This window comes from Phascolarctos cinereus, unplaced genomic scaffold, assembly GCF_003287225.1.
Source record: "Phascolarctos cinereus isolate Bilbo 61053 unplaced genomic scaffold, phaCin_HiC Scaffold_5;HRSCAF=322, whole genome shotgun sequence".
Classification (NCBI taxonomy): Eukaryota; Metazoa; Chordata; class Mammalia; order Diprotodontia; family Phascolarctidae; genus Phascolarctos; species Phascolarctos cinereus.
The window spans coordinates 471411407-471424815 of record NW_027555958.1 but is presented as its reverse complement, the minus strand read 5'-3'; the positions used below and the strand labels follow the sequence as shown (position 1 = coordinate 471424815).

General features: G+C 40.0%; 1 protein-coding gene across 6 annotated transcripts in view; it reads left to right on the top strand.

The window, feature by feature from the left end:
- LRRC40 (leucine rich repeat containing 40) overlaps positions 1-13409 on the top strand; it is a 62889-nt gene that overhangs the window by 18008 nt on the left and 31472 nt on the right. For 5 of the 6 annotated variants that reach the window (XR_013487469.1, XM_020993061.2, XM_078156712.1 and 2 more), the window contains 6 exons: positions 747-928; positions 2061-2134; positions 5910-6039; positions 8109-8232; positions 10447-10589; positions 12129-12301. Coding sequence is in view for 5 of the 6 variants with exons in the window: in XM_020993061.2 (XP_020848720.1) it covers positions 747-928; positions 2061-2134; positions 5910-6039; positions 8109-8232; positions 10447-10589; positions 12129-12301 (826 nt within the window). In the remaining variant the exon portion in view is untranslated. The remainder of the gene's footprint in view (positions 1-746; positions 929-2060; positions 2135-5909; positions 6040-8108; positions 8233-10446; positions 10590-12128; positions 12302-13409) is intronic. The other variant, XM_078156713.1, reaches the window with a different exon arrangement.

The window sequence follows — 13409 nt, the reverse complement described above, 5'->3', positions numbered from 1 at the left end:
CGAGAAAAAGAAGAGACTGAGCCTGAGTTTCTGGACCAGTAAATAACTGGTGACTAACCAAACTCGTATTTAGTTTCAATTGCTTTGTGTTATCTCAAGATGGTAGGGGATGGTGCAGAGGCAGATGACATTGTTGCGTCTCAGCCTCAGGCTGCATTCAGTGCACAATCATCTGCAAACAAAAAAATGATGCGCCAATTCTCCTTCCATTTAGTCTTGGCGTTAGAAAACCTGTGTAGAGTGCTTTGAAAAGCTTAAAGTGCTATATAAATTAGTATATTTGATAACATTATTAAGTGTTATGCAGTCTAAGATATTATTTTTTTTTTGCTGGTTTCTTCCTTTACAGGCATAGAATCATATAGAGAGCTAAAAAGCATATTTGGAGATGTCCAGAGAACATCTAGGCTAGCCTTCCTCATTTTATATATGAGTAGCAGTAAATCAGTATTTATCAGGAAGGGGAAATGACAGCTCATTGTCACACAATAACCAGTCTCTGTGCTGAGGATTTAAAGTTAGCTCCTGTGGCTTCAAATCCATTGTGTTTTTTATTCCACGATACAATACAGCCTGTTTACCCTTAATCCTTTTTTTAAAAAAAATTAGTATAGAAATAACTTTGAAAGAATTTTTTATTGATACTATGTATTAAGCTATGATTTTCACTTTTATAAACATTAATATTAATGGGAATATATTAATGTAACCATATTTTTTTTTCTTCTCATTGTGGGGAAAAATAGTCCCTCAGGCAGTCTGGCGAATAAATGTGGATCTCCCGGAGGAAGCGAGCCAGAATTATTCCTTTAATTCTTCTGAACGATGGTGGGAGCAGACAGATTTGACTAAACTAATCATATCCAACAATAAACTTCAGTCACTTTCAGATGACCTCAGGCTTCTTCCTGCACTGACTATACTTGATGTAAGTTGATTGACTATACTTAATTGAAATATAATCTGAAACTGTAAAGAGAAAATGCAGCTCCACTTAGATCCTGACAGGGAAGTAGGAAAGCAAAAGGTTTCCATTTCCTGTCAGCAGAATGCAAGGAGCCAGGTTAAGTTAAAGTTCTGTATTTTAAACAGGCTGGAACCTCCCAGCTTGTTGTGACTTCATGTGTACGGCTACTCCCTTAGCAGTGCAAAATGCAGCTCTGCCCCATCTTCTACTTGGTCACATTTGTCCTTGTTCCTCCTCTTTAGAGTATCCACTCATCATGATAGAGACTTCCTTTTAGAGAGTCTAATTATATAGTAACCTCAGAGGTCATGGTTTTTATTACTGTGTGTTATATTCTGGATTTATTTCGTACAGTATAGTATTTTAGGCATCTAAATATGATCCATTTGACATAGAGAACTGCTCACTTTTGCAATGTGACAGAAGAATATTTTTGCTTTTACTCTGGTCTTCAGTTAAAATATTGGACCTTAAAGTTAACTGAATTGTACTGTTCTTTCTGAGACCAGGTTTTTAATTTTGAGATGCCGTATTTTCGAGCTCGTTGAATCTAAAAGAGTATCAACCCATTCTTTTCCTTGCATATTTGCACTGTAGCACTAAAAATTCTTCCAAGAAAATCTGGAACAAATGGGTAGGGATTTGCATGAGAGGCTCTATGGTAGTCTGTGGGTCCTGTGCTTAAACTGGAAGAGAACTTAGTTGAATGAAGTCTCCTCTGCTTTCCTGTCATTTTGCAGTTGATCAGCTTATTGCTTCTGCCGGGAAAGTAGACTTGTAGATTGCAAATCCGCTTGTCTGGTTTCCGCTTTGGTTTTGAAGCGCTCCCCTTCTGTCTGGAAGCTGCACTGAGGCTTGAAGCAGACCTCCTCCTGTCTGGCTGCGAGAGCAGAGGTTTGGTCAGCTTCAAGGAGCCGTCAGCCTCCACATGTGATTTCTGACTAACAGCCTCATTTATTGACACTAAATTGATAAGGGAATTGAGGGACTCAGGTTGAAAAGTTCGAGAAGAGGGAATGGTGGGGGACTTGGGCGGGGGGAATGGAAGAAGGAACAAATGTTGTTTGAGATTGAGTCTGTGGACTTGTTCTAGGTGCACGATAATCTGCTGACGTCCCTTCCTTGTGCCATAGGTGAGCTGGAAAATCTTCAGAAGCTTAATGTCAGGTAAAGCCAGAATGCTATTATTTTTCATTTTGATATTGTAGGGAAGCATTGGAAATCACTTTTTTATTAGTTTTCTGAGTAATAGAAAAAAAGAGAGAGAGAGTGGGTGGTATAGTGGAAACAAGGCTGGTGTTAACCTGAGGAAGACCTGAGGTTCAAGTCCCGTCCCAGTCACTTGCTTTGATCATGGGGAACCCTCTGTTTTCTGGTTAACTTCCCAAAACTTTAAGTTGCAGTTACATTGACCATCAGTATGGAGTTTGCATACCGCGTATTCCCTTCGTGTGTGAAATCATAGGTGCAGCCCGGGAAGAAAAAAATCCATCCATGCACATACAAGTATAGAGAGAGACAGAGACAGACAGAGGGAGCCTGATTTCAACGTCTGCTTCTGCCACTACTTAATGTCTCTGAGATTTGGGGCAATTCATAGAACTTTTTTTCATTTCAGATTACTCACCTGTAAGTTAAGGTGTTGAACTCGTTGCCCTCTGAAGCTATTTCCAGGTTTAAATCTTTGATCCTATGAAGTCACGTCATTCTGTTAATCATTTATTGATTAACAGCAAACTCACATTTATTAAGCGTTGCCTACTCTTTGTTAGGTGCTCTGAAGGCAGTAACGATAATAACTTAATGACATTTCTGTGCATGTATAACAATTTCAGTTTTGAAACCAAAGAATAATTTTTTCCCCATCATTCAACTCACCTGAATTCTTTCTTGGCTGATTATAAATTTAACCCTGTCATGAAGGTGCTTTTATTGTTGCTAACTTTTATTTAAATGCTGTTTTTTGTTTGGTTGGATATTAAATTCACGGACCATAATTTAGTCAGTCTACTCTGATCGGGCTTGATTTGATTTTGTTCATATATCTAAATTCCTTTTCAAGTCCTGTGAATTCTCGCCTTCACAATATCCTTTATATCTGTCCTTTCTGTTATGTTTCCTGCTATAATCTCCCTTCCAGCCCCCTTTCCTTTTTCCTCTATTCAGACCTTTAGTAACTCTTCGCTGGGCAATTCAGTCAAGAAACATCGGTTATGTGTCTATTTTGCTAGATATTAGAGGAGAGAGAGAATTTAGGTATGATTCCTGCCCTTGTGGAATATATAGTGTCCTAGGAGGACACAACGGTAACCCTTTATTAAGTGTTTACTATGTGATTGGTGCTGTACTAAATGCTTAGGACACTGAGAAAAGCAGAGTTCCTGCCCTCAGGGATTTCCCATTCTGATTGTAGAGACCCTGTCCATGCAAAATACACACACACGCACACACACACACACACACACACACACACACACACACACACACACACACACACACACACACACCACACACCCGGTCTCTGTAAATGGGAGGTAATCTCAGAAGGCACTAGCTGTGCAGGGAACTAGGAAAAGTTTCCTGTGGAAGGCAGAATCTGAGCTAAATCTTAAAGAAAGGCCATGGAAGCCAGGAGGCAGAGGGGATGGCCAAGCCTGAGGTACACTGTGGGGAGATAGGATGTTCTGAGTGAGAAGTAGCACACAGGCCAGTGTGCCTGAATGCTGGAGTACACAGAGAGGAGTAAAGAGGAAGAAGACAGGACAGGTAGGAGGGGGTGGGCCTGTGAAGGCCTGGAGCAGCAAACAGCATTTTCTCTTTGATCATCGAGGCAATAATGACTCTAGACTAGAGTCGATCCCAAAGGGTCTGTATGGCATGATCTGACCTGCACTTTAGAAAAACCACTTTGGTAGCTAGAGAAAGGAGAGATTTGAGGCAGGCAGACCCCAGCAGCTGTTGCAGTAGTTTAGGGTGTGAGTTCCCCCCATCAGGAGGGAGGCAGTGTCAGAGGAGAAGGAGATGTATTGGGGAGGTGTGAAAGTAGAAAACCCACTTTGGCAAGGAGCCAGCACATAGAAGTGGAGAGTGAAGACATGAAGGGGGCATGCCTTGGGAAGGAAAAGGGCCACCTCTTCATGTGAGACAGGGGCAGCTTGGGGGAAGTTTTCAGTGGACAATGAGGTAAGGTCCTCAGCTCAGGGGGTCAGGGAAGGGGTGACTCGAGGGAAGACGCTTTTGGAAGAGCTGCTGTGGGGTGTGGGACAGCAGATGAGGGAAAGATTGCCATGCCACATCGAGGGCCCAACTGTTGTGGTCTGATGGTCAGCCGTGCTTTGCAAATCTTCTCCAGGTCTGTTCTAGGAGAACAAGTCAGATAATTTTAATCTTATAGGATGGATGCCAAGCACCTTGGGAGATCCTGGGGAAGAAAGTGTTCTCATCCAGTGAGAGGGTAAGGGGTCCTTGAGTTGGCCTTTAAAAGGCAGGTGAACATCTAGCAGGTCAGGAGGGGCAGGGATGGTCAGCCCCCACCCATAGGTCACTGCCCGAGCAGAGGCTTTCCTAGGCGGACCTTGCATGGCGGGGAGCAGTGGGGATGAAGCAGGAAAAATAGGCGGGCTCCCAAATGTGAAAGGCCTTAAGCTTTGCTGTAAGGCATAGAGCAGCTGAGGATTTTTGAACAGAAGAGAGAGTTCTATCGCAAGTTCTCTGCTTCAGAAAAGTTATTCTGACACAAGTTTGAAGGCTAGATGGGGCTTCGAAAAGAATGGACACATGATGGCCCATGAGGAGACAGTTGCAATAATAATAGCAGCTATTTTTCTACATCTCTTTAAGATTTGCAAAGCACTTTACATGTCTGAGCTCATTTGGTCCTCACAACTGCCCTGGGAGGGAGGTGCTGTTATTCTTATTTTACAGATGGGGAAACTGAGGCTCAGAGAGGTTAGGGTTAGAAAGAGGGGATGAATGGGAGAGCCTCTGGCAGAGATGGCCAAGGCTGAAGGAAACCCAAGTTCAGGTTCTGACTGGTCTGGCTGCCTCTTGTCGTCTTCTCCTTTGTCCTTCACAGAAGAGCTCCTCACATAAGCAGCCCATCCCCCAAGTAGCTGGCACCCAGACTTGGAGGGGCTTTCCACTATTCACCAAATAAAACACAGACTGCCTAATTGAAGAGGCTCAGCCCTCCAAATTCTTATTCCCATTTAACTTTCCAAATGTATTGCACACTGTTTGCCTTCATGCCTCCTGCTTTTAGGAGATTAGACTCTTTGACCTTTTCTTTGATCTCTTGTCCTATTGCCTCCGTGCCTTTGTTAGAATAGTTCTTCCCTGGATTCCAAGCTCACTTCCTCCTTGAAGTCTGGCCTGAACTCGGATCCCTTAAATTGCTCTTTGCAATGCATTTTCTATGCATTTAATTGTGCTGTTATACCGATATTCTTCCGTTTATAGATTATAAACTCCTTAAGATCCATATTATTTGTGAATGGATCATGCAAAGTGAGCTGGAGCTTCTCCCCCCTAAACAGTCTCTTGGCTCTGGGTCTGCTGCAGGAGGCTGAGCTGGAATGATGGGAGGGTGAGGAGGCATAAAGAAACTGAGCATTTGCCAGAATTCTATAAACTGGACAGCTGTACATTTGAGATTTTTGCATTTAAAAAACAAACTCCTTACAAAGTATATTAAAAGATAGTTCACAAATTATTTTTGTGAAATAATTTCCTTTTCTCCTTTGGAATGTCTAAAAGGTCACTTATTACTGTCTTTTCATAAGTGCACAGTTTTGTGAAAGAAAGTAGAATCACATTTAAAATAATAACTAATAAAGTTTTAATGAGGCCATGTAGTTGGCTAACAGAAATGGCCACAAAACTTTACTGTGTTTTCTAATGTTTTTATTTTAATTGTTTAGCATTTCATTTTATCTATCAATAGTCACAACAAACTGAAAATACTGCCTGAAGAACTTACAAAACTAAGAAACCTGAAGGGCCTGTTTCTGCAGTACAATGAACTGACCAGTGTCCCCGACAGATTCGGCCAGTTGCACAGATTGGAGGAGTTAGTAAGTCTGGCTTTTCTAACCCTGATGTGCTTTTTACTTGAAAAACTTTGATCAGCCCTTAGGGTCCTGCAGAGTAGTCCTCTGTGATTCTTGTTTCAGACCAAAGCCCTCAACCTCCTCTGCCATCTTTCCCAGCCAGGGTGCAAAATGAGACATGGGAGGAAGGACTGGGAGACAAGAAAACCTGCAGACTCATGCAGTCTGATTGAGTTTTACTGTTGGCCTCTGAAGGTAGTGCCAGAGGCACAAAGAGAGCTTGAGACCTTATTGGGAGAGCAAAGGCCAGATCTGGCTTCCGATCCTGCCTGCTGACTTTCCATCTGTTGAATGAAGGGGGTGGACTCTGTGGCCTTCTAGCCCCAAAAGGTCACTTCTGACTCCAGATCCATGATCCGAGGTTTATAGGTGTCCTTAGCATTTATACTGAGGTGTACTTTTGGAATTCATGCCACTAGAGGGACTGTCACCAAGTAGTCCCATAGTTTCCAAAGGAACAGTGTTTAATTATTGGCGAATCTTACTAAGGACTCAGCATTGGGAGAAAAAAAAATCAGAAATGACCAACAATATGTAAGCAAATAAAAAGATAGACAAATTATAAAACACTATACTAACTTGAAATAAGTAACAAATATGCTCTGATCCTGTTAATTGGCTGATCAGTGGCCACTTTGTGGTGGTATATCTTTATATTGATGTAAGAATGACAACTCCATCTCACTAGAAGTTTGAGCTAAGTGAGGCATTAGGTAAAATCTCAGACCTTGAGTTAGCTACCATTGTGTTTACTGCCTGAGAACAGAATTCACTATTATGTTGAAATTATTGAGGAATGGTAGGAAAAACTCTCCACAAAGGTTTTTATTAATGATTGCTAAGACAATTATTATTTTATTGATTTTATTTTAATAATGATTGCTAAGGACTATTCCACAAACCTTCAGTCTTAAAGTTGAGCACCAGGTGTTTTGATATGTGCTCATGGAATAGTTTTAGCACATTAATTGTGACATTTCTCTTGCTGCAAACCCTTTTTTAAAGCCATCTTTTAAGGGGCAGCTAGGTGGCGTGGTAGATAAAGCACCGGCCCTGAAGTCAGGAGGACCTGAGTTCAAATCTGGCCTCAGACATATAATACTTACTAGCTGTGTGACTCTGGGCAAGTCACTTAACCCCATTGCCTCACAAAAAAAAAAGTCTTTTAAAACCAGACTTAGCCAGCATCTGTCACCAGCAACCTTTTCTACTTCCTCCAGGTGTAGATTTGAATTAGGAAACAAAGGAAAGCCTGTGAGGAAAGTCGTTCTCCTCCTTCAGTGTCACCAGACATTCAGTACTTAGTTATTAATGGAGGACTGAATTGAAAAGATCATAAAAATAATGACCAGCACGCGGGCACCGCCAAGACCGTAACCTAGCCATCGGGTCACCTGGAATGACACGGGCATTGAGGAGAAAGAACGTTTGAATTCATTAGGCAGCCTTGCCTCTGTGGGAGGTGAGAATTGGCCAGACTGGTAAAGAAATTGGTAAACTGGTAAAAATTGTTAAGTTTTACTTCACACTGTACATGGGCCATTCTTTCACCTTCCACTTTCAGTTGTGAAAGTCTAAAGCCAACCCCTTGGTCCATTCATGGAACTCTCCCAGTAAATCTGTGAAGGGTTCTTTTAGGGTACATCCAAATTTAAGAACTTCCAGTGCAGTAGAGGCATTTAACATTTCCAAAAAGGAATCTCTAGACTCTCAGGGCAAAGTGATATGGCAGGTCTTGATTTCAGTCCATTTTCTACTACATTGAAAGCTTTGATGATCCCAAAAGGCAAAATTAAGTGTTAACGTTGGATTTATATAAACACCTGGTAAAAATGCAGAATGATTTTTTAAAAAAATAATCCCAACTAAGAGCTGATAGTTGGAGAGATGGAAGCATAGAGAAGAAAGCCCTTCCCTAATGAAATCGTTCTTTCTCAGAATATTCTTTGCACTGCCCACAAGGATCTTAAAACTGCTTGTGCAAGGACCTTGGGAGGGGCCATTTATTAATTTTGTTTTTACTTTTTCAAAAGGATCTCTCCAACAACCGCCTCACAGCTGTGCCCGCGAGCTTTTCTTCTCTCTCTAACCTGATGCGACTCAACCTTGCCGGCAATCAAATGAAGGACTTGCCAGCAGAAATCACTAGGATGAAAAGTAAACTTACTCGGTGTTTAAATATTTAAAATTTAATGTAGTATTTCATGTATTTAAAATAAAATATTTTGTTATAGTTGGAGATGGACAAGTATAATAATGGGTTTGAAGGTGCTAAGTGTTGCTTACCCCAAGGCGTCAGTCTTGACCCAGGAGCCCTCTTTTCCTAGATAATAATGCACTTTGGTATTTTGCAGCTTGAGGTAGAAAATGTGAAACTGTCAAGAAGTCAGCTTTGCAAAACTAAAAAAAGCAAAATAAAATGAATGAAGTTATAATGGGCATCATCCAGCTGCAGAGCTGAGCAGCTGATTGGTTTTGTGATGTTTGATCTGACTTTGTGTCTTAACCCTCATGAGATGAGAGGTAGGGAACTGTAGCGCCACTGTGCAGCTTTCCCTGTAGGAGGCTCTAGGAAGAAGCAACTTTGGCTGGAATTCCTGCAAGGTGGTCTTCTGCTTGAGCCCAGATTTTTCACATTTAAAAATATTTGTACCTAAAGAGAGAAACAATATAATTTTTTACATTTAAAAAGGTACTCAATGTAGCTCTGTAAAACAGCTAAATACCCCACCAGGGTAAGCATTAAGATAGCCTTGTGGTGGCATTGTTATGGGCACCATGGGGTTGTTGAAAGCTCTGCCAGCAGAGTGTTTCAACCAGGGAAGGCTTTGAGCTCAGGCCCAGGGCATGCTGTGCTGTCATCAAGGACTAGCACTTTAAGTAAGGCCACTGGGGGATGAATTGTTTTAGCCACAGCAACTCACAGAGACAGTTTCCTAAGACAAAGAAGGGTTGCAACTCAGTCTGTTGGTGGAGAGAGTCCCTACATCAGCTAAATCACAGGTCCTTGAAGTAAGTATTTTTAAAACTATATTTTAGAGTCAGTTTTTAAAGACAAAAAGTATAATGTGATACCTTTCTCTCTAATCTTTATATTTTATAATTTTACCCAGAATTTTAAAATTGAAGTAAAAAGCCTTTCCATTGTGTGGTCCTTAACCTTACAGCTGGCTTGACCCCAAAATGTTAGTGGCTCGCTTATCTCTTGGTCACTAGCTCCTCTGAGTCAGCCACGGGCTAGGCTTACCTTGCCTACCTAGGCAATTTGAACTCGTCATTCAGGAAGGGATGCAGCAGAAGAGAAAAATAAAGTTAATTTATATTATTTTAACAGTTTACCTCTTCACCTCACCCCATTCCCATCAGCTTCAGTCACAGGTTTCTCTGCTAGTCTGCCTCTTCGTTTTCATATTTTTTTGAAAATTTGCTCTCCACATTATTACTTTTCCCATTTACTCTGTAGCTGGGAGCTTGTGTGAAATATGACGTGCAGGAATTTACTTGGGTACAACTTGGTTGTGAGCTAGATTTTAGAGACAGATTCTCAAAGCTCTTTTCTTGAAAGGCTGACAGTTTCAACTTTCTCCTCCACAAAAATCTTTGAATGCTAATGAATGTAAGAAAAGCCGGGTAATCAACCTTTAAGTAACAAGACATTCAGGGCAATCTAAAGCCTCAGGAGTAGGAATCATTTTCTGAGGGGTTTTTTTCCTGACTTTTAAAATAATAACAGTCTCAGTTGGTTAGAGCCTGGTAATGATGCTAAGGTTGTCGGTTCATTTCCCCACGGGCTGAGCTGTCATTATATGTAATGAGAAGATGCTGCCGCTCCCATAGAAATGTTACTTATGCTAATAGTTCTAAAAGCTGCACAAAGTTGGGGGGGGGGGCCTTTTCAGATTTCCTGAATAGGTCATCATGCTGCTACTGTCTCCTTTCTTTACTTAACCATTCTTGTTCAGTGGGGGAAAGCTGAAAGGCCTCCCCCCCCCCATTTACATGTGTTTATTTCCTTAAATGTATTTTAACTTAAGAAAATGATAAATAATAGTAAAAATACCTTATATATGTGTACTATTTTATACTTGGTATTTTCACGTACATTATTTCTGTGGAACACATGTTAACTCTAAAATTTTAGTAGATAATGTATTAAAACTGTTTTGACAGTCAACCTAAGTTTATATAAGTCCATTGTTTTTTGTTTTTTTTGGGGGGTGTGGTAATGTAATTCATTATAAGAATATATTTTGTTTAACTTTCACAAATCTTCATGCTGAATTTGTTATTCATTGTTAACAAAAGTATGTGAATTGGCAAGTTTTGATCTTTAAAAAAAAATAAATGTATTTCACCAAATAATTTCTATAGGATTAAAGCATTTGGATTGCACCTCAAACTGCTTGGAAACTATACCTTCTGAATTAGCTAGCATGGAGTCACTAGAACTGCTCTATTTACGGAGGAATAAACTGCATTTTCTCCCGGAATTTCCTTCTTGTATATTATTGAAGGTACCATCTGCTATTTAGTATAAAACATATTACTTTTAAAAATACTATTTAAGTAATAGAATATGTATTGCTATATAGTCACCTTTAAAAGGGAATTTTTCCAAGAGTTGTAGTAAAATTAGTGTCACAAATATTAGTGTTGATAAATACTTTTTAAGTAGAAGAAAATAGTTTTTAAAGTAATGATCTGTCTTGTTTCATCCGTTGATAAACAGGTCTGTTAAGAAATATTGGTAAAAAATTTTTTTTGGTGAAATTAACTAGTGTTAAAATCACTTCACAATTTGTAATATTTTGCTTTCTTATTATGAGGTTATAATAAAATAACTACATCCGATCATGGAAGCTCAGAGTTGGAAGGGCTTTCAGAAGTTTTGTCCAACCTAGACAACATTACAAAGTGGAAATCTTAAGTTTTCTTTCAAGCTGTTAATGATGAGGAACTCACTATTTCCCATGTGGGATCTAAAGTCTGCTTGTCTTTGGCTTCTAGCTCTGTGCTCTGAAACCAAGTAATAACAAATTTAATTTCATTAAATGGGTTGTAATTTCAATAATAACAGTGACAGGAATCACTGAGCAATATATATCATTTAAATGTTAATGAACTTAGTAGGACACTGACAATCTCAAATCCTAGTCACTAAAAAGCTTTTCTTGTTTTGATATCCTATGGCGAAATACTTCTTTCACTAAACACATTTTCTTATGGTCTTCACAGCTTAATTTACACTATGGGCTGTTGGTATCTTAAAGATGTCAGGAGAAAATGAGGAAGGTCCCAGGCATGTTGGGTGGGAACCACAGCAGCCAGTTTAGGGGAGATTATGCACAGGAGTCACCCAAAATGGACAGACAGGATTGGCTGATAAGCTCATCCCTCCCTCCTTAGAGGGAAGAGCCAAATTGAGTCCTCGTTTCTCTTTGAGTACCTACTGGAGGTGAGCATGGTGGTAGGCAGACACTTGAATTGCAGTTTAGGAGATCTGGACTCCTGCATTCAGAGTAACTAGTTAGTCAGCACTAGCTAAGCTGTGGGCACTGATTCTAGTCCAGGTTCTGCCACTAGATTTTTGGTTGTTTTTTTTTTTTTAATCTTGTGCAAAGCCTTAACCTTTGTTGGCCCAGGTCCCTTCTAACACTCCACATCTATGAATCTAGTTTATTGAATTAATTGCTGCTCTACCACCTCCCCTTTTATATATCTTGGCTAAATTTTGTTTTACTTTATTTCTCACAGTTTGAAATAATTCCCTATAGAAGTTTTGTAATAATTTTAAAATGATAGCAAAATCTCTGAAAAGTTTTCCTCTGGGGATTTTTGTTCAGCTGTGAAAAAAAGCTTGTTTTCATCTTACTGAAAACTCACGTAAATTAGCAATAGAAAATCTATGTTTCTTATCAGTAATTCGAATTTTATTCTGTGAATGATTTGAATTGGTTTGTCTCTAATTGATATTTCATCCTGTAGGTGATGAATAAATTACATTTACTAAGAATAATGGAATTATGAATAACTTTGATCTTTGCTTCTTGTAGGAATTACATGTTGGTGAGAACCAGATTGAAATGTTAGGGGCAGAGCATCTTAAACATCTTAAATCTATCCATGTGCTAGACCTAAGAGATAACAAGTTAAAATCTATTCCTGATGAAATCACCATGCTCCAGGCCTTGGAAAGACTTGATCTAACTAACAATGATATCAGTAGGTAAGCTGGAAAAAAATAAAAAACAAACTAACCCACAAATAATATGGAGATTAAGCATAGAAAATAATGTCTGTATTATAACCAAAATATTTCAAAGTCCACAAATAAAAATTTTTCTCAGTGATTTAAATTGTATAGGACATTATAGTTAAATATAAAATTATTTTGAAGCCTTTCAAATGACTTCTGATGCTGCTTCTTTTTTCTGTGTATTTGCATTTTAGGGGGATGTGAGAACTAGATTGTCTTTTAAAATGTATTATAATTAAGACCCATAGAAGAGAGTCATGTGGGCTAGAGGATAAAGAGCTGGGCTCCAACTCAAGAAAACCTGGGTCCAGGTTTGGCCTCTGATACCCCCTGGCACTGGGCCTCGTGGTAGGCCTTTCCTTTCCTTTCCTTGGGCCTCACCAGCTCGCCCCTGGTGTCCATGCTCCAGGAAAGGGAATGGCCCTGTGTTACAGACCATGTTTAGACTCACTCTAGGAATTACGTTTTTAATCTCTTTTGATTTATTCCATATTCCATAGCATGTGAAAAATGTGGAGGTCAAAAAAATGCTTACTAGCCGGGCCCCCTGCAGGAGTTTGTGCTTAGTGAGGGCCAAGTACCCCCCCCCCGAAAGATACGAAGTCCCCTTAATCCTTTGGTGTTCTAGTAGGCCTGCTCTCCAAACAGACTGTTCCGCTACACAGAAAGGTGCTGCCCTGCCCTCACAGAGGAGTGGGCTCCCCAGGGAGTTCCCTAGACTAAAGAAATGACAGGCTCTATGCCTAGCCCTGCATTAGGGGAGGAGAAAAAAATGGGCATTCGCCACTTGCTGTATGTAGTCTACTATCTCAGATATTCTACCCCAACTTGTAGAAATTGACAATTCGTACAATTGTGTATTAACTTGAAAAAAAGTGTTCTGTGTTACATGCTTGTTGTATGCATATGGCTTTGTCTAATAGCAGTGAAACTTGTTTTCCTGCCTCTTATATGAAACCCTCTTGAAAAACAGCTGGTCATTTGCTCTTAAAAATGGACTTTAGAGTTTTCTTGCCTCCTCCAAAGTTTCCTGTGTGTCATTTCTGTCTCCCTGACCCTCTTCCCTCTTTCCATAGAC